The sequence below is a fragment of the Catharus ustulatus genome, chromosome 6, assembly GCF_009819885.2.
Source record: "Catharus ustulatus isolate bCatUst1 chromosome 6, bCatUst1.pri.v2, whole genome shotgun sequence".
NCBI classification, from domain to species: Eukaryota; Metazoa; Chordata; class Aves; order Passeriformes; family Turdidae; genus Catharus; species Catharus ustulatus.
This window is the reverse complement of record NC_046226.1, coordinates 2,305,952-2,326,598: the sequence shown is the minus strand read 5'-3', so window position 1 is coordinate 2,326,598 and position 20,647 is coordinate 2,305,952. Positions and strand designations below refer to the sequence as shown.

The 20,647-nt window shown below is 47.2% G+C and overlaps 1 protein-coding gene across 1 annotated transcript; it reads right to left on the bottom strand.

Annotated features, from left to right (window-relative positions):
• Positions 1-510: 510 nt before the first annotated feature.
• TMX1 (thioredoxin related transmembrane protein 1) lies at positions 511-5,867 on the bottom strand. The gene is made up of 8 exons (XM_033063827.1): positions 5,698-5,867; positions 5,500-5,615; positions 4,587-4,632; positions 3,900-4,028; positions 3,061-3,106; positions 2,873-2,974; positions 2,567-2,639; positions 511-2,225 (listed from the first exon to the last, which is right to left on the bottom strand). Exons 1-8 carry the CDS (start codon positions 5,841-5,843, stop codon positions 2,047-2,049), a joined length of 837 nt encoding a protein of 278 aa, XP_032919718.1. The 5' UTR covers positions 5,844-5,867; the 3' UTR covers positions 511-2,046.
• Between the last annotated feature and the right edge of the window lie 14,780 nt (positions 5,868-20,647).

The window sequence follows — 20,647 nt, the reverse complement described above, 5'->3', positions numbered from 1 at the left end:
AAGAAATCAAGGAATTTCAATATTCACAGGAGAAAACCACAATATTATGCAAAATGTGAAGGGGGAGATTAGCAGAGATCAGCAACCCCAGGATTGTGTTTGGATTATGGATAATCCAAGAAGGGGCTGGATTCCCACAAGGCAGGTCTGGGATTTGCTTCAGTGCCTAAAGCAGGGAGAAGTGAGCAGCAGGCACAGAAAAAAAATAAATAAAGTCAATTAATGCTGGAAGTTGTTGTCCAAGTAGGAGCCCAAAGTCCAGCACAACAAGGGAAAGGTTGGGTGTTTTTTAAAATGAAACATTGGCCAACATCAGCAGGGTGTCCTCTCATACTGCACCAACTTTGGCTGTGAAATTGAAAACCTCTGCATTCAGAAAAACTGCATTTAAATAAATCCCAAGTGGAGGGAGCAGAGTTCAGCTTTTAAAAAATTCAATTTTTTCCTACCGGCTACAACATTTCTGCCCTCTCCCAACTGAACACCACTGATCAAAGACAGTGCTACTGCTTCTCCTCAGTATTTATTTATTTATTGCTTTATTTATGAGTGACAAAGGCTAAGAGATGGAAACTTTCAGAGGATTTAAGGCAATTCCACAAAATCAACACCTTAAGGGCAATTCTGGCCTTCATCCCAACACCAGGAGAGGTTTTAGCTTTAAAAAAGTACAGGGGCACAAAGATTTTAACCAAAAAAGACTCTTTTAAACATCAGTTTATCTTTCTAACACAGAGAACTGAAGTCAAGGCATTCCAGAGCACCAATGTAGAGAAAAGAAAAAAAAAAAGGGGAAGAAGTCAGATGAACAATTTTAAAAAACCCACTAAATTACTACAAATAAAAACTAAACACTAAAAAAACCTAAATAACTACAAATAAAAGCTAAAAACCCATAAAGCTAAACAAAATATCAGAAACAGACTTGTCAAAAAATATCTAAATGTGCTCAGTATCAGGTTCACCCTTCCCTTGCAAAAACTTTGGAATTTAATTAAAATTTAATTTAAATAAAAGAATATGAAAAACTCTTTACAACACTGGTCCAATGGGCATGTGCATTATTTTTATTTCTATACAGAGTGAAAACACCATACAGACAAGAGTAAACTACTTAAAAAAAATAATTCAGGTTTAATGTTCTGAAATGGTTTTGTGAAAATAGGCAAAAAAATAAAAAGAAATAAAAGGAGTGATTTTAACTTCAGGCCAGGATTTCCCTAAGAAATGATGGATTAAAAACAAGCAGAGTCCTGCTGAAACCCAGGAGGAATGGAGAGGATTTGCACAGAGGACTCTGTGTGTGTAAACTGTTCCCACGTGGAGTCACAGACACAGACAAGACTTCAAGGTCTTGTTCCTAGAGAAAAAAACAACTTTGCCAAGAAGCTCAGAGAGTTTTCTGCAGCTTTTTGTGGAAGAAATGGATGCAAGCAGCAGGTTTCTGCTCAGCCAGAGCATCCCACTGCAGAGTGCTTGTGCTAAGTTCCAGCTCTTTGTAAGAAAATAAAAAGGTTTGGGGGGTTTGTAGCACTCATTGTCATAGCAAAAAGCAGGTTTTGTCATGTAAAAAGCCTGAACTAAAGGAATTTTAGTTCCATATCTAAAGGAACTTTTTCCCTCAGCATTTCTTCAGGGCACAGCTGGAGAGATTGGTACTGAAGAACAGCAGGACAGGGAATTTTGGGAGGTTTCCCCAACAACCAGGTGAGTGCATTTTCCTTGCTAAGTCAAGAATGACTCTGGGTTACCTCCTGTTCCACATAACCCCTGGGAACATCACTCCAGGAGCCTCAGCACTCATCCCTTGGCACTTCTCTGCACACACACAGGAGAAGTTCCAGCCATTTCAACAGCAAGTTTTCCTTTGGAATACCTTGGATCCTTTGGATGCCTTTTTTAACTATTATTTTTTTTAATTATTATTTCCTCCCAATTCAAGAAATGCAGCACCATTCCCAAGCCAGGAGTCATTCTTCTCTTCAAGCTGAAGGATTTGATGTGGATCTCCCTTTGAGTCAAACACTAACCCTGATGCAAGTGCAGCTAAGATTTCTCCAGAGGAGCAGCACCGGGCACGGGGCGCTGCCGGACACCACTCGGGGATGAGTCTCTCTTGCTCCCCTCCTTCCTCTCTGTTTCATCATCTGAGACATCTCCCTCATCTGCTTCTTGCTCTTCATACCTGTTTTTCAGCAGATGAGCTGACTCTGGGCCTTGTTTCCCTGAAGGAGAAAGGAAAAATGCATAAATCATTATTATTCCCAAGTAAAATCCAATTTTTAACATCACAAGCAAGCACAGCAACATTGAGAGCTCCCTCAATTTTCTCTCCCTGCCCATGTGGAATTTCATGTCTTGCAGGTAGGAAAAATGCTCTCAAAATTTTTTTCTATCCCTAAAACCAGTTTTAAAAATACTAAAGAGAAAATCCCAACCCACTATAAACCCCAAGGCAAAGTTCTAGTCCACGTCACACCTGCAGACACCAGGATTTCTTTAACATTTTCTATAAATGAGATTTATCAAGCAGCTTCACTGAACTGGAAGTTTGCTGTGGGCTTACTTGGCTGAGGCTGGAGCTGTGGTGGTCTGTGCCTTTTGGAGGGGCAGATGCAGTCTGCCAGGAACACCATCATCTGGAAAAAAACCCAAATATTCTGCACATTGGAATTGTTTAGGCTGGAAAAGACTTTGAAGATGAAGTGCAACCATTTCCCTACAGGTGGATCCCATCCATGGATTATGGGGGCTCCATCCTGCTGTCCCTCCCTGTGCTGCAGCTCAGGGTACCCCAAAAGCCCAGCCCAAAACTGAGCTGGAGGCAGCACGAGTGTAACAAAGCCACAGCCAGCCCCAAGGATTCACTTACCAGTCCCAGGACCATTCCCAAGAACAGAGTTGCCAATCCAAAAACAGCATAGGAGCCCCAGACTGGTATTCCAAGGGTTTCTGTTAAATAGCCATGGCCATACTGGAATAAAAGACAAGAGAAGCATTTCAGCAAGAGCTGAATTTCACACTGAGGTAATAAAACAAAGTAGAGATGTAAACAGATACCCTGATCCACATGGACAGCTTGAACAAGGCTGACATGCTGCTCATCCTGAAACAAAGCACAGAAAAGGAACTGAGAACACTTTAAAATCAGCCTCAAACCTGTGTGAAACAACCTCAGCTCATACAGCAAAAAATTCCCAAATTTCTTTAACTTGGATCTGCTGGATGTGAATTCCAAGTTACTTTTCTGTTCTGTCTGGTCTGAGAAGCCAGCTGGAACTCCAGTCAAGATATTAAGAAAGAAGCATCAGGAGATTTTATTAAAACAAAAAATTCAGCTATTTAAAAGAAAATCAGGTTGTAAGAGCTGAGAGATCTTCAGACACTTAAGTTTGGTGTCTGAATACAGAAAATAATAAAGAACTTCCATAAGTTAATGCCCAGTTTCACACATTGCTTGGTGTGGGGTAATACTTTGCAGGAGAATCACCCTCACAGCCAGGAATTCCTTCCACACATCAAACCTAAATTTCCCTTCTGGCAGTTTGAATCCATTCCCCTTTTTCCTGCCAGTTCCTGATGGAGAATCTCTCTGTGATTTCCTTCCAGATAATGGAAGAAATTTCCTAGGATTGAGCAAAACCACTGAGCAAAACAACTTCAAGGGTCAGCAGGGTTCCTACAAGAGTTTAGGAAACAATGCTGTCACCACAACCTTAAAGTAAATTTTGGGGACATCTCTGCTGTGGTGACAATGCTCAGGTCACCTCTGCTATGGTGACAACCCTCCCATAACTGAGGAAGAATTAGGACACCCACACACCCACACTGACACAGCTCCTGCCCACACCTCAGGACCTCTGACAATAAATCCTTACAAAAGCCAACCCCAAACTCACAGGAAAGAGGAGGGACCAAACCAGGAGGACACTGGTTCAATGGATTTCCATTCCTCATCACTGATGAAATTAATGAAGGCAGCTTTAGTCCTGGCTCCCTGGTACCTCCTGAACTCTCCATCTTTGCAGCTGTAAAACAACAACAACAAAATCCTTTATTTTATATGGTCCAAGCACCAAGTGCAACATTTGTTTCAAATCCCCTCCCATCACCTTGTCCATTTTTACACATTCACTTTTTCAGTGTTCATTTTTTAGCTGATATTCTCTCTAAAAAAATATTTCCCAAACACCTGGACTAACTCCAGTTATTTCCAGAACACTGACTCCACAAATACCTTGGGCTAGCTTTAGGCTGTGATTCCATAAAATAAAAAAAAAAAAGAAAGATAATAGATAATGATCTTCCTAAAGCCCTTGCCACACACCTGCACTGAAGATCAACCTACAGAAAAACGATTGCAAAACAGAAACACCCATGAAAAGGCAGAATAAATAAGGCCTGAAGGGAAAGGAAAAGAAATCATCTGGCAGCACAAGGTCACAGCAGGTGAGACAGTGGCTGTGTCAGTGAAAAGCAGCTCCTGTTCTTAAAGAGCATAATAAATCTCATTGATTTGTCCCAAAAAAGAGGGAAAAAATGCCCACTCTTTCCCCCAAAAAAATCCTGCTGTGCTGTGTACTTACTGATAGATGGTAGGCAGGGCTGTGATGATAAATCTTCCACTTAACCCTGTAAGAAAAGTGATTTTGAGAGTACTTTGAGAATTTTTATGGAAAAAAAGAGGTAAGAAATGTTGCAACACCCCAAAATACAACAGCAGGCCTAGGTATCAATCTTTCAGTGCAATCCAACACGACCAAAAAAACCAAAACTAAAAGGCCCCTGGACAAAGAGCACAAAGAGCAAGGAAGAAAATGAGATATCCAGGGATAACTTTTGCCTTCAGCTCTTCAGAGGGAGACACTCTCCTGTGCACCCATGATCTGCAGCCTCCAGAAACCCTCAAGAAAATAATCCAAGTGAGGCAAGCTTCAAAAGCAAAGCAGCTCTGAAGAAAGAGATCAGCACGGGGAGGGCCAGGTTTACAAATCCCACAGAGACAGGAGAGTTTCAGCAGAGGGAGAGCAGATTGCCTTCACTCCCTTCTACCAACCAAAGGAGGGACTGCAATGGCAAGGCTGAAATCTTGTTTTTTGCTTAAATAATATGGGAAAAAATCTCCTTGAGATCATGCTCTGGAGAAAAGCTCTGATTCTTTTTATTTATTACAGTCTATCCATTTTATTTATTTTATCTAAGGTTCCTGTGTGAAACCTCGGACAGGGTGCTCAGAGAAGCTGTGGCTGCCCCTGGATCCATGGAGGTGTTCAAGGCCTGGGACAGGGGAATGTGTGGAATAAAATGATCTTTAAGGTCCCTCCCAACCAAAATATTCTGGGATTCTATTAAGCAAGATCAGGGCGATTAGTCACACAGCATTCGGCAGAGATGGGACTTTTTTAACCCCTGTTAGTTTGCCTCCCACAGGCACACACTGGAGATGAGCACCCCCAAACCCCTCAGCTCCCAAATTCCCGGGGGGTTCAGGAGTCTCACCCGGCTGCTCCGTGACATCCACCTTGGCCACGTTCACCCCCAGGTCCTCTCCCCACTCGGCGAACTTCTCCCACTCGGGCTGCAGGCTCTCGCAGGCGGGACACCAGGGCGCGTAGCTGTGGGAGCAGCACAGCGCTGTCACCACACACAGATCCCACACACATCCCACACGCAGCCCCAGCGCCGCTCCCCACTCACAACTCCACCATCCACTCGTCCTGCAGCAGCTCTCTCCACATCCCGTCCGACAGAACCTTCACGGGGCTCGGCCTGGCGGCGGCCAGCGCCAGGCACAGCAGAGCGCAGAGCGGAGCCCTCAGAGCGGCCCGGCCCTGCGCCGCCATCTTGGCCCCCCCTTCCGCCTTCCCGCCGCGTCATGGCCGGGCCCGCCCTGAGGGCAGCGCGGGGAGGCGGGAGCGGGGAGCCCCGCAGTGCTCGCCATTGGAAGGGAGCTGAAATCCCGGCTCGTTCCACCCTCCCGGCTCGTTCCACCCTCCCGGCTCGTTCCGCCCCTGCCATGGGCAGGCACACCTGGAGCGCCCTGCTCCGAGCCGCCTCCAGCCTGCCCCTGCACGCTGGCAGGGATGTGGGGGGAAGCGTGAGGCAGGGCCTCGCTGCCCTCAGCGGGAAGGATTTCTTCAATATAGTTTCAATTTCCGTTCAATGTGCTCCTATTTTCTTCAATTTGTTCCCATTACTCCTTATCACAGAATCATTGAGGTTGGAAAAAGATCTCTGAGCTCTTTGAGTCCCAGCTGTGCCCCATCTCCCAGAGCACTGAGTGGCACCTCCAGGAATTCCTTTGTCATCTCCAGGGATGGGGACTCCACCCTTCTCTGGTCAACCTTTTTAATGCTTGACAGCCCTACTGTTGTTATAATGAGGAACATAAAGTCTCGATATTCAGCAAAATTTAGATTGCTTTATTTTATATAGACAGAGCAAAGCAGCACTGGGGAGGTGTGAGGGGTCACTGCCCACTCCACACTCCACCAAATCTTGGTTTGCAGCTTCTTATAGCTTGGTCTCTCGTTGTAATCGATAATTTTTTGGTTTTTTGCTGTCATAATTTTGCCAGGCAAACAGTGGTGGTTAAATAAACATCCGTGTGAAGTCTCTGGGAGTCAGTCTCATAGATACCATCTAGTCTGGGTAGATAAAACCGGCAAAAATTGGGAAGTTCTGGTGTTTGTAGATGGGCAGTCATTGATAAAACAAAGGCAGGAAATCTGAGTTTGCAAAATCTATCGGACTATTAGAAAGTCTGATTTTACAAACTGGTAGTAGATACAAATTATTTAGAAAACATATTATTCATAACAGGGGGATTTAAAACAGAATTATTTAATCACATTTTTCCTCCATCAAGTGTCCATGCTTCACTTCAGACCTTTGGTTTATATAAACCCCAATACTTTTATGATTTTATCAGCTTCATTCTCAAGCACAAGTCAGGGAGAAGGTCAATGTTAATAGGCAGACAAATCCCACATCAGCTCACTCCTGACTCTCACCACCTGAAGCATTTCCAGGGAAGGAACCTCTTTTTCCATGTGCACATACTTTCTTTAACACAAATTTTTCCTGTGATAATGTCACCATTCCTTTCCTCCATGGAAAAGGAATAATAAAATAAAAGATAATTTCTTTGCCTTCCCTTTGCCATAATTTCATATCCCACAGTTCAGAGCTTTGGCAGCCATTGAGCAGTGCAGGGGAACAAAAAGAATAAATCAGCATTTGGTGGTTTTTGGTTTTTTTTTTAATTTTATCTTATTTTGGCAACTTTTCTATAGTACAACGTGTATGTTCCTGGCTGTAGGAGAACAGGCATTATTAAGGACTTGTTATTCATTGATTCAGCACTCAGGAATAAATCACTGCTTGCAGCACTCTGCTGACTGCTGGTTTAGGCATAATCGAATTTTTGAAATTTGTTATTGATAATCCATGAATATTCTGTTCTGCATCAGCAATCAGGTGAAATGCAAAGAGCTGTCTCTGGGTAAAAACAGGACAATGATCTTGAAGGTCTTTTCCAACCTAAACAATTTGGTGATTATCCCTGATAATTTCAGATATGTTGAGGAATAAGTGTATTAAACATGTTGTGTAACCATGTGTAAATTAATTTACCACTGTGAATAAAAAATTTTTTCAAAGGCACACTGAGCTCCCTATGGAACAACTTGAAAGACCCTGAAAATTATGACTTCATACCTCCCCTGCTTGGTTCCAGAAATTATTTTAAGTGTAATGACTGCTCTGAATTACTTTTATCTCCGTTATTAATATTACAGTGGCATTGTCTTGTTTCTTTGTAAAGTTTTCAGAACAAAAAAGCCTTAACCTTATCTTTGAGGCATCTTCCTCCAGCCTGTTCCCCTCAGCTGACAGCAGAAATATCTGCTCATCTTTCCAGGTTCATGGCAGGATAAAGAGAGTTAATAACCAAGTGACCTTAGGAAAGAAACACATCTTTCATTCTTTTTTCCATGTTCTTTTTCAGTGCTGCCACACAGAGGCAGAGTTGAGGCTGCTTCTAAAGGAGGAAAATCCTTTTGGGTTAGAAATTACCTGGATTTCCTGCTGGGGACACCCCACCACCTTTCAAGGCTTTTTCCTTATCCAAGAACTTGTGGTTTAGGGCGTTTTCCTGAGGTAAAGGGGATTTTCTGGTCAGTTTAAACCTTCCCACCAACACAAACTGATCAAGGTTGGGGTTACAAAAATACCACCACCAAAAAGTCTTTAAGTGTCATGAAGAGAATTGTGAGCAGTAGTGATGCACAGGAATGAGCACAAGCCCAGATAATTGTTTGATAGAGGGGAAATTATGAAAATTTTAAGCTGATCTAGTGGAAGGTGTCCCTGCCCACGGCAGAGGGTTGGAACAAGGTGGATTTTGAGGTGTTTCCAACCCAAACCATTCTGGGATATATTCTCCTGATGGGTTTAGGTACAGGAGGAAGGATGATGAAATAACAGAGCCTTGTGTCATCATGAAATCATCTTTTCTCGGTGATGTGTGTGCCTCATGCAGTCAGATGCTGCAGGTAGGAGTGGAAATGGAAAGACTCAGCTCCCTTTGGGCTTTGCTTCCTTTTGAGCTGAAAATAAAAATCCTCAAACACTCAAATGCCTCAATGTTGTCCCCAAAGCTAAAGCCACAGAGATGAACAAATTCTACAAACTCACTCCATTCTGTAAGTGCTCAAAACCACTTAAAAAAATTGCACACAAATTGACTCACTGGGTTTCTTTTTTGCAGAATGTTGATTCATTTATATTTTAAAATGGAACAAATTAAAGCAGTTCTATTTTCCCTTATTTTATCTTTTTTTTTTTTCCTCCATTTTTTAGGATTTTCACATGTCCTGAGGATGAGCTGAGCACTAAACCAGATGAACAAGCTGCAGGAGCCCAGCACTTGCCCAGCTGGGGCTGACCTTTTGAAGGACCACTTGAAGAGAGCAGAGCCTTGGCCAGGTGATGATTCCAAGCTCTGCAGTCCCTGGATCAGGTACAGCCCTGACCTCATTTACAGCTCCTGCATCTCAGAAATGCCAAGAGATTATGCAGAGAGCTTTCCTGAGTGTGATCATGTGAGGCAGGAGACATGAAATCATCGTCCTAAAAGCCCAAGGTGAAACCAGGCTGTCCCAAAAAGTCCCAGCCAGGCCTGGAGCTGCATTTTGTGGTGCATTTTCAGGAAGAAAAACTGATCCTGCCTAACTTTTTCTAGGTGGTTTTGCTAAGGTGAAGGGGATTTTGTGGTCACAACACACAACCACAATTTGAGCAAGGTTGGGGTTACAAAAATACCAAATGCCTGTGAATTTCATGAGTTATCCAGTTAGAGTGAGCTGTTTCCTGGCTTCATCCTTTTGGGAAAGTTGCCATCTAGAATTCCACTCAGAGCAGTTTTCTGGGCATCAGCATTAAAAAAACAAAAATCAAGATGTAATTATTTCTCTGTGGCTCAGGATTTCATTCCAGGAACTCTAGCCATACATGAATGCTTTTTTTTTTTTTTTTTTTTTTTTCTACAGAAAATCCTATATTTTACAGGAAATAATTCATCCTGGATTGACATCCCCAGTGAATTCTCAGGAGCCACACTGAGCTTGGTGCATGTGAACATTCCCCACTGTCCATGTCTGGCAAGGATTAACAGAATCCCCTCCTCCTGCTTGGAAAAAAAAAACAAAAAAAACAACAACCTGGAAAGCACATTCCCATCCAACAGGCCCATTCCTCCTGCTCCACAGCACCTGGGCTGCCTCAGCCAAGCTTCACAGGGCCCACAGTGTTCAAGGATTCAGTTTTTTGGGAGCAGAGATTTTCCCACCCTCAGCTCTGCCTTTACACAGTTTGCTGCTTCCCACTTTGAAAATCCACTTGGAAGACCTTGGATTTATTCTTGCAGTCCTCTCTGAGCTCAGAAACCCCAATTATTCAGTAATTAATTGTCCCTCTGGGGTCATAATTGTGAGTGTGGCCTTTCTCCATCACTGTGTGCAGCAGTTTCCTCCATGCCCAAACAAATTCTCTCTTTCCCATTTGATCAGATTACAAAATTGCTTTAAACTCTGTGGGGATGATTAGGAAAAGTGTGGTTCTGCACAGGAGTTACCATGGGAACTAAAGGAGGGAGAGATCTTTGCAAACCAGAAGTCAAGCAGATTGTGGTTCAGACAATTAATATTGTCTCATTCATTAGCTTTAACTCTTCTGTTCCAAATTAGTTTCTATCTCTTTTTCCATATCAAATGCTGTGTCACAGAGGTTCTGAGGGATGAATCCTCATTCTGCAAGGCCACCTTGCAGCCCTGCTTAGCTTCAGCTTCCCCTTCTGCTTTGCCTTTTGGGGCTGGGGACATCTCTGGGGGCATCCAGGCAGGATTTGGGTTGGGATTTGGACATACAAGTGGGGAGAAGTGTCAAGGCTCCCATGCTGTCACTGTCACCAGGAGTGGTGGCTGAGCTGAGCTCTCACTGCTTCTCCTGCATGAACCCCCCTGCTCTCTTTCCTGACACCTTGGACTCCTCAAATCTTCAAATTCCATGTTTGGCACTTCAGGGAGGAGCAGTTGGGAGCTGACCCAGTGCCAGCAGTGTCCTTCTGCTCTCCTCTCTTTCCAAACCCTCATTTTCCAGCCCTCAGCCCCATCCCATCTCCTGCCTTCTCTCCCAGCCCCTGCCATCCTCTGGCTCTCCCCTCACAGCACTCACACCTTAAAAATAATCAGCAAAGAGTGTCCTTATTTTCCTTCAGACCTCTGCCTGACTCTGAACAGGAGGAATTCCCCTCCCAAGGGAATTCAATATTCATGTGTTTAAAAAGCAAACTCCTGCTCAGCCCCCTCCCCTGGGTGCTGCTGACCTCCTTCCCCGTGCTGGGTACACAATTACTCATTTTCCCAGGGGCTGATCCATCACTTTGTTCTTTCAGCTCTCCATAAACAATATTTCTGTCCCACCAGAGGCAAAAGCTGAGTTCAGCATAAAACTACTCCATTTTCCAGCTGCTGTTCAGATCACAGGGCCTTAATCCCACTTTTTCCACCGTCCCACCTGCAACCACAGTTCATCACCTTGGAAAAGGCAAAACCCAAACCACCAAATTTCCAGTTTCCAATCAAGGAAGAGTGAGACAACCTCAGAGAAACCCAGGGGAGAATTAGCATTGCATGAAGCAAACCTCCTCCTTTCCCCAGCTCCAGTCCCCAACTGATTTTGGCAGAAACTTTCCAGAATATTTGTTCTGAGGCAGCCTGGAATACGTCAGTGGGCGAGATTTCAGCTCAGGGAGATGGGAAGAGAATGGAAGCAGGGGCTTGCAGTGGGAAATGTTGTGCAGCCACAAACTGAGGTGTTGGCATTTCCTCTGCAGATTTTGCTGCAAAATATGAACAAACCAAACAGTGCAGAGCAAAGAACATGGGCCAAGGATCCTCTCACACACCCACCTGCAGAGCCAGATCAAAATGATCCCCAAATCCTTCTTTGTCCAGATGTAAATCCATTGTGACCCTCTGGTTTTCCAGAGCTGCTCTTGGTTCTGGGAGACAGCAGGTGTTGTACTGACTGAAACCCATTTTGTTTCAGTGACAAGGAACCTGTTGCCCTGAGGCCAGCACAGGAATCTGCCTGAGGGTGGCCAAAGACACGGAGGAGGAAATAATATTAAAACTGTTTCCTTGTAAAATGTCACTTTTGCAGGAGCAAGCTCTGGGAAGGTATTTTTGTGCTGATTTAGGAGCTCCAGCAGACCATACAAGCACCAAAAATACAAGACCAAAAATACTGATCTCCACAGTCCTGTTAGGTCCAGTTTCTATCCTTAAAAATCCACGAGGCAGGGGGGATGTCAGCACACCTTGAATTTCCCTCAGCACACCTTGAATTTCCCTGTCACCATGGAAAAGGAAGCCTGGCCAACCTGAGAAGCTGGAAAAAGAACCAGAAAATGAAAATGAACCAGTGGCCACTGCAGTCCCTGAGGCTGGAGGGATTTTTCTGGGAAGGTGGGAAGGAAGGGATGTTGCTTTTGAAGCCAAAAAAAATTCTTTCAGATGACTTAATCTATAGCAGGACTTTACTTCACTGTCTCAGATAATGCTGGTCATAACCTTCTGGAAGATTCTGTTGGATTATTAGATCAGATTAAATTAGATTATCTTCCTGGATATTGAGGTCACAAGGGGAAAGAGGGATAGGCTGGTTTTCCACATATCCCCAGATGCTCTTCATGGGGAATCACCTCACTCCTCCTTTTCTTTACATGCCTTTTCAGCTTACTTCTCTCAGGGAATTGATGCCAACCTCTTTCTAGCCATGTCCTCACTGCTGGGATCAAACCCACAGTGCCAGGCAGTGCCACAAATAAAACCCTGGAAGCATTTGTGCCCTCAGAAAGAGCCAGGCTGGCTGGCTGCTGGCAGAAAGCCTGCTGCTTCCTCACTTTAAAAAGGGATTTTAAATCAAATTGGTGGTTTGTTTTTTTGGTTTTTTTTTTTTCTTTAAACAAGACAATTCAAATGGAGAGCTCAGCTTCAAAGAATCAAAGAGAGCAGCACAGAAACAGCTCCAGAGCATCTAAAGAGGCAGAGAATGACACTCCTGACCCTGGTGAGGCCAGCAAGGCACACAGAGCTTCCAAATCATCAGCTTTGAGCACAAGGGAACATTTCTCCTTGTGACTCTTCTGTTTTCCAGCAAAAAGAGGAGCACAGGGGTAGCATGGCAAGAGAACAAAAGTGTTCTTCCAGCAGGAACCAGCATGTCCAGCCAGATATCCCCTCACTGCCACTGGTGGGCTCTGAGTCAGGCTCACAGGAGGATGAACAGCACATCCTCGTTTTCCATGGAAAATCCTCCCCCACTTTTCTCCCAGGAAAGGCTTTCTGTGAGCAGCCCCATTTCTGGCTGGTGCTGATGGATATTCACTCTCCTGGGCTGGGATTAGGATGGCAGGATCTTGCTCAGACCCCAAAAAAAAGCTTGACATCCAAACTCCCTGAGACTGGGAGAATTTAGATCTCACTCTGACCTTTATTATTTACAATTGTTTTTTCCTGGCCACCTGATTTTTGCCTTTTTACAGTGGGTGTGTTTTTGCCACACTTGTTCTCCCAGACAGCTTGTGAGCTTTGCTAAAAACTTCTCCTGCTATTTTTATAACTAATATTTCCTTTGACTCTGTGGGGATTGCAGTCCCAGGCCCCAGGGAGCTGCAAGGCACCAGCTGTGATAAGGATGGACGTGCTGGGGGCTGTTTTTGTCACACTGTCCCTTCCCCTGCTGCTGTCACCGAGGCCCTGAGGGGTTACACTGAGCTACCTGCAGAGAGGAGCTGCCTGAGCTTTGTGTCCTCTTGTAAATTCAAATGGAAACCTATTTTCACTAGGAAAATATGGATTTATTCAGCCCTTTGCAGTAAAAACAGAGTCACTTTAATCTGCTTTCAGGGCATAATTGAGTCAGTGACTCTGTAATAAGAGCTCTGTCCCCTGTTCCTCAGAGGGGGGTTCTCTCTGGCACATTTATCCACATTCCTGCTGGGAAGAGCCCTGAAGGAGCTGCCCACGCTGTGACTGCTGTGTGGGTTTATGTAAAATGTTCCTTCACCCACCCTCCCTGCCTCTGCCTTAAAATGTCATTGAGAAACCAACCCAAAATCCAGGGTTAATGGAGAAATCTCTGCCAGGGGTCTGCTCCAGCCTGGACCTGCTGACCTGGAGGTGGCAACACCAAATCTTCTGTGGAGTTTGAAAAGTGATGGGAGCTTTGTTTGGCATTCAGAGGAAGAGCATGGGGGACATCTGGTTATGTGAAATCATGAAGTGACAGTCTGGTTTGGGCTGGAAGGGATCTTAAAGGTCACCATGTCATGTGTCAAGGGACACCTTCCACTATCCCAGGATGCTCCAAGCCCCATCCAGCCTGGCCTTGGACACTTCCAGGGATCCAGGGGCAGCCACAGCTGCTCTGGCAATTCCAGCCCAGCCAGGAATCCCCAATTCCCAACATCCCACCCATCCCTGCCCTCTGGCAGTGAAGCCATTCCCTGTGTCCTGTCCCTCCATCCCTGTCCCCAGTCCTTCTCCAGCTCTCCTGGAGCCCCTTTAGGCTCTGAGCTCTCCCTGGATCCTTCTCCTCTCCAGGTGAGCACTCCCAGCTCTCCCAGCCTGGCAGAGGAGTTCCAACCCTCAGAGCATCTCCATGAGCTCCTCTGGCCTCACCCCAACAGATCCTTGTCCTCCCTGTGCTGAGGAACCCAGAGCTGGGCACAAGATCCCAGCATGGTGAGCTCAGGAACAGAAGATACAAATGATGGGAGAGAGTCTGAAGGTCAAACACCAAACACAGGAAAGGTGGGACCCAGAGGTTTTTCTGGAAGCTGGAGCCAGGAGGAATTTTGATAGAATGGGTCCATAATGGAGCAGCTTTTCCTAGCACTCAGGCTTGCCTCTCATTTCCATTTATTTCTGCTTTTCCTCACATCAGCAACCACCCCATGTGCTGTTGGAATCAAACTGAACCTCCAGACAAGCAAACAAACAGCCAATAAAATCCTCCCCAGGAGAAATGCCTTCATTTTCTGGGTACACAACCCGAGGCAGAGGTGGCAGGGAGAGGAACTGGCACTGCCATGCAGCTGAACTCTGCTCTTTAGCAAAACCCATCACTCCCCTTCCCTGTCAGCAGTGCCTGAATCCAGCACCTCCTGCTCACACGTGTCTCCTGCTGCCTGGCTGCCGGCTGCAGTGAGATAAGTCAGCTTTCATCACTCCCAATCTTACTCATCCAGTGTTTGTGGGCTTGCAGCAGCAATTTCATGCAGATCAGTAACTCCTGAGCACTTTAAAAGTGTTGATTTCACCGTGGTCATAATAGAATTAGAGAATCATAAAATCATGGAGTGGTTTGGGATGGGAGGGACCTTAAAAACCATCTGCCACTGGACCAGGTTGCTCCAAACCCATCCAGCCTGGCCTAAAACAGGTATGAGATGGCAGGGGGATGGTTTTAAGGTGGAAAAGGGTAGATTTAGATTGGATATTGGGAAGGAATCCTTCCCTGTGAGGGTGGGCAGGCCCTGGCACAGGTTATCCAGAGAATCTGTGGCTGCCCCTGCATCCCTGGAAGTGCCCAAGGCCAGGCTGGACTTTGGGTTTAAGGTCCCTTCCAAACCAAACCATTCCATGATTCTATGATTCTATAACCTCAGAGCTCGTTCCAGTGCCTAAATGGGCTCCAAGAGAGCTGGAGAGGGACTGGGGACAAGGGTCTGGAGTGCCAGGACAAGGAGGAATGGCTTCCCACTGCCAGAGTTTAGGTGAGATGGATTAAAGCTGGAGATTTCCAGAATGAGAAGAGACAGCTGGGACACAGCACAGGTCACAGGAGAGCAGAGAGCACAGCCTGAGTGTGACATCCTGCTTTGTCCCCTTGTCACCCCCACATCCCCAGGCACATGGGGCTGTGCCCTGATCCCTTTGTCCCCTTGTCACCCTCACATTCCCAGGCTGCTGCTCTGATGCTGTTGTTCCACACAGGCTCCCTGTGGAGAAAATCCTCCCTAATGAAACGCTTCCCACAGTAATTGGATTTCCACTGCAAACCAAGTCATTATGCTGATTGTCCCTGTGCTTTGCAGATGAGACAAGTGGCAGTGAGTGGCAGCTCTGGCTCGTGGAAAGTCAAGTCAGGAGAGGAAGAATTGGTGTGTGCAAGGTTCAGGAGGCTCCAAATGTTTGCTCCTGCTCCAAAAAGGGGTGGAGGAGAGGATCTAAAGGGGACAGGGGACTTCCAGGAGTGACAACATTCCCAGTGCTGGGAATGCAGAGATCTCCAGCCCACAGGAATGAAAGGATGGATACCTAAGGTGTGTGTCAGCAGCAGGGGTGGGATCAGACCTGAGCTCCTCTGAACTTCTTGATTTTGGAGATCTTGGCTGAGCTGGTGCCAAAAATCTGCTCCTGACTGGTGGAAAAGAGGTGAAGGCAATTTTAGGACACTGGGAACAATCAAGACAACAACAATTCCAGCTGGGGCTTCAGCAGGGATTTGTCATCATGGTTTGATCAACAGCACATCTCTGCCTGTGCCACCTCCTCCCCCTTTTGTTTTGCAGGTTCTTTACTCACATATTGAAATGTCAGGCTTTAAAAAAACTCACAGAACAACATCCAAAGCCCAAGTGAAAAGGAAAATGCAGCTGCAATCCTGAGGCTGCCTTTCTGGCTGGTTGTGACTGAAATCCTTCCAGCAGTGCCAGTAGGCCACACAAAGACAAAATGCCACTGGAAATGGAGGTGCCTGGTTGGATTTGGGACTGGTGATAAGAAATACATAACATAAGAGGAAATGGCCTCAAATTGCACCAGGGGAGGTTTTATGTTGCATATTAGGGGAAATTTCTTCATGGAAAGGATTGTCCAGCCCAGGGTGGTGGTGGAGTCCTCACAGCTGGAGGGATTTAAAGCTGTGGATGTGGCACTTGGGGACATGGTTTAGTGGTGGCCTTGGCAGTGCTGCAATAACAGCTGCACTCAGTGGTCTCAGACCCTTTTTCCAAGCCAGAGCTGATCCCAGTTCCCAGGGAGGCAGCAGGGAGCTCAGTGCTGGTTCCCATCCCACCTCTGGGATCACTCTCCCTCTTCCCTTGTGTCCCCCTGGCCAGAGCCAGCAGGAAGAGCAGAAACCCTGGACATGGCTGGCTGGCAGCTGGCAGGAGCTTCCCAAACCTGCAGCACACAGGCAATTTATTCCATGTTCCTCTGGAGCTGGGGCAGAGCCAGGCTCACTCCTGTGGAAGCAGCACCAGTGGGAAGCAGAGTCAGCCCTGGAAAAGTGTGGCCTGGGAGATTTGAGATGTGGGGCTGTCCAAACCCAGTTTTGACAATGAGCAGGAGCAATCTGGAGGTGCTGTGTCCTTGCTCTGGTGCTGTGGGTGCCCTGGCACTGCAGGTGCAGCCACTGCCACTCCAGGACAGCTCTGACAGATGCCAGAGTCCATCTCCATCCCCTGCACCTCCCCACACACCAGCACAGGCAGATGGGCTCATGCACATTCCAGCCACTCTCCCCACCACAGCCAGGTGGGATTGGGAAGCAGGGCTGGCTTCAAGCTGCCAAGAGGAAAAGGTTTTGAGGAAATCTGGGATCCCAGGCACTGCTGGAATGCTGAGCCCAGGCACAGTGTGATGTGTGAGGAGAGGCTGTGGTTGAGACAGCACCTCACTGTGCAGAGTATTCCAGAGCCTCTGGGCAATGTGGGGCAAACTGGGGAAATCCCCTCCAAAGAACTTTGGGAAAGCCAAAAGTTGAGGAGACAGGGCATGGAAGGGAGAATTCTGGGGACTGCCCCAACAGATAAACCTCATACATATTCCAGGGAATAAATCCAAGATATTGTCCTGCTGTGACAGCATCATCCATCATCTGATCAGAGGGAAGGAACAGCTCTGCTGGGAGAACTGGGATTGTTCAGCCTGGAAAAGAGATGGGTTCAGAGTGACCCAATCATGGTCTGCAGGGAGCCCAAAAGGAAGATGGAGAGAGACTGGGGACAAGGGCTTGGGGTGACAGGACACATGGAATGGCTTCCCACTGCCTGAGGGCAGGGATGGATGGGATATTGGAAAGGAATTCTGCCCTGTGAGGGTTGCCCAGAGAAGCTGTGGCTGCCCCTGGATCTCTGGAAGTGTCCCAGGCCAGGCTGGACAGAGCTTGGAGCACTCTGGGATGGTGTAAGCTGTCCCTGCCCATGGCAGGGGGTGAAATGGGATGGGCTTTAAGGTCCCTTCCAACCCAAACCACTCTGGAGTTCTGTGATGTTAAGCAGACATCTGGAGACATGAACCACTTCTGAGATCTTATCCAAATGTGGCTCTTAGTTGAGATTTGCCTGAAAATTCAGGGGAAAAGAGAAAGTTTAAAATCCACATTACCCACCAATGCAGAGGCAATGCAACCCTGCTGTGCCATTCCCAGGGGGGGAGAGGTAAAGGCTGGAGACCTTTTTAATCTAATAAAAACACTGCATAATGATACCTGACGGCAAGGAGCTTGAGTCAGAGAAAAATTCTGGCTGGAAATGAGATTCACATTTTTAAGGGAAGGCAATGAATCACTGGAGCAGCTGGCCCAGGGATGGGATAAACACTGTGGCAGGTGGAGCCCTGCAGCCACACCTGGATCCCTGGGGGATGGTCTGTGTGGAACCACCAGTGCTCAGCACATCAAAACTGCTGCCCTGCAATCTGGGAGGTGTGTGTTCCATGGAAAACAATTCCACATAGGATCACAGGTTTGGCTTGGAAGGGACATTAAATCCCATCCCACTGTCCCAGGCTGCTCCAAGCCCTGTCCAGCCTGGCCTTGGGCACTTGCAGGGATCCAGGAGCAGCCACAGCTTCTCTGGGAATTCTATTTCAGGGCCTCCTCACCTTCATATCAGGAATTCCCAATTTCCAATCTCCCATCCATCCCTCCCTCTGGCAGTGAAGCCATTCCCTGTGTCCTGTCCCTCCATCCCTGTCCCCAGTCCCTCTCCAGCTCTCCTGGAGCCCCTCCAGGTGCCCTCAGCTCTCCCTGCATCTTCTCCTCTCCAGGTGAACATTCCCAGCTCTCCCAACCTGGACCAGAAAGGCTCCAGCCCTTGGAGGATCTGAGGGACAAATCTACACAACCCCTTATTTTTCCACATTCTGTTTCCATTCCCCATTCCCCTAACACTTCTCCTGGCTCCCCACCAGGATGTACCCCACTATTTGACCCATGGATTTGGAAAGAAGGGGCTGTGTCCACCCAGCTTGGGTTCAATTGATCACCAAGTCATGTCTGTGTTTGCTCAGTGACCCAAGATACCAAATTATCACATCTTAATCCAGCAGAACACAGGGAATACATTTGTAACACTTTCACTTAATTTATTCACACAATCAGATTAGTAAATGAATGTGTGCTGAGCCCTGTCTCTGTTCCTGTCCATGGATATTTCCCCCTGCATCTGGATGTCTGACAGTTTGTTTACATGATCCCAGACATGAATAACTTAAATTATTTGGCTTAGCATCCTGAGCAGCCTCTATTTTAGCCGCCTGCAGTGGCAGCTCCCAGTGAATTTTAATCAGCCATTAACAATGTGTGCAGGATTTGTTGTTGTCAGCAGAAGGATGGGGGCACAGACATTTCCTGAGGGGTACAAGAGGATTCATCATTTCTTTTCCTGTATAGCTGAGCTGCCTGGTAAGGTGGGACCCTCCTGAGGGAATGGCTGAGCCAGGGGAGGTTTAGGTTGGATTTCAGGAATTTCTTCCCCCACAGGGTGCTGGGCACTGCCCAGGCTCCCCAGGGAATGGTGACATCCCAGAGCTCCAGGAGTGTTTGGACACCAGGGATCCCAGGGTGGGATTGTTGGGCTGTCTGTGCAGGGACAGGAGCTGCACTCCATGATCTTTGTGGGTCCCTCAGGATATTCCCTCAGGATATCTCAGGACATTCTGTGGTTCTGTGACCTGGCAGGGTGGCAGGAGCTGTGCTGTCACCTCTCAGCTTGTTCTCTTCAAGGAGAATAAAAAGAAAAGGGATCATGGTCACTGCCCAGTTCCTTTCCATTCTCCAGCACTGGCTCAGGTTGCCCACAATAACTGTGTGGAATTCCCTGCTTTGGAGCTGAAACAGCCAAGCCATGATGTGTCACTGTGGCTCTGCATTTCCAGCAGCTCTCAGGCTCCTCAGGGCCTTGCTGCAGCCTTGGGAAGAGCTTTGCTCCAAACCCCTCTGTGCAGGAGGGTTTGTGGCCATGGGGAGCCACATGCAGTGGTGGCTGAGTGCCCTGAGGAGTCACCTGCTCAAAAAGAGAGAAAAGCAACTCCAAGTGTTCAGCCCTGGGCTGGGACTGGGTTTGTGCTGGTCCCAAAGGAGGGAGAGGCATCAGGAGCACATCCCTGTGCTCAGGATGGAGCAGAACTCTCCTTTCTCCTCTCCCCCAGTCCCCTCCCAAAATTAAAGATCATGGGGAGCTCCTGCAGATCCTGGGACACCCAGCAGCTCCCAGCTCTGTAAGTGGAGCCCATCAACAATGAAAGGGAGCCCCAGGTCCCTCCTGACCCTCCCCTGCTCTGTTCTGTGTGGAGCTGTAATTAGGAGGAAAATGGGCTCAGTTCCAGCGTCCTCCCAGGGGGACACTGCATTGACATGTCCTGAAGCTGGCAGGGAATGCTGGCACAGCAGGTCAGAGAGGAGTGACAGCATGTGTGGGTGGTGGGAAGGTCTGCTTTGGGAATTTGGGTTCTTCATCCCATCTGATGGGCTTCAGGAGACACCACAAAAATCATCACAGGGCCAGAGCCAGGCTGGGAGAGCTGGGGGTGCTCAGCTGGAGAGGAGAAGGATCCAGGAGAGCTGAGGGCACCTGGAGGAGTTCCAGGAGAGCTGGAGAGGGACTGGGGACAGGGATGGAGGGACAGGACACAGGGAATGGCTACACTGCCAGAGGGCAGGGATGGGTGGGATGTTGGGAATTGGGAATTCCTGGCTGGGCTGGAATTGCCAGAGCAGCTGTGGCTGCCCCTGGATCCCTGGAAGTGTCCAAGGCCAGGCTGGACAGGGCTTGGAGCACTTTGGGACAGTG

Excerpts from the sequence above, each read along its gene's own strand:
- TMX1 (XM_033063827.1), bottom strand. The coding sequence starts at position 5,843 with ATGGCGGCGCAGGGCCGGGCCGCTCTGAGGGCTCCGCTCTGCGCTCTG. Across the intron at positions 2,975-3,060 it reads AGCTGTCCATGTGGATCAGG|TATGGCCATGGCTATTTAAC; the intron begins GTATCTGTTTAC and ends CTTTTATTCCAG. Across the intron at positions 2,226-2,566 it reads ACAGCTCCAGCCTCAGCCAA|GGAAACAAGGCCCAGAGTCA; the intron begins GTAAGCCCACAG and ends TTTCTCCTTCAG.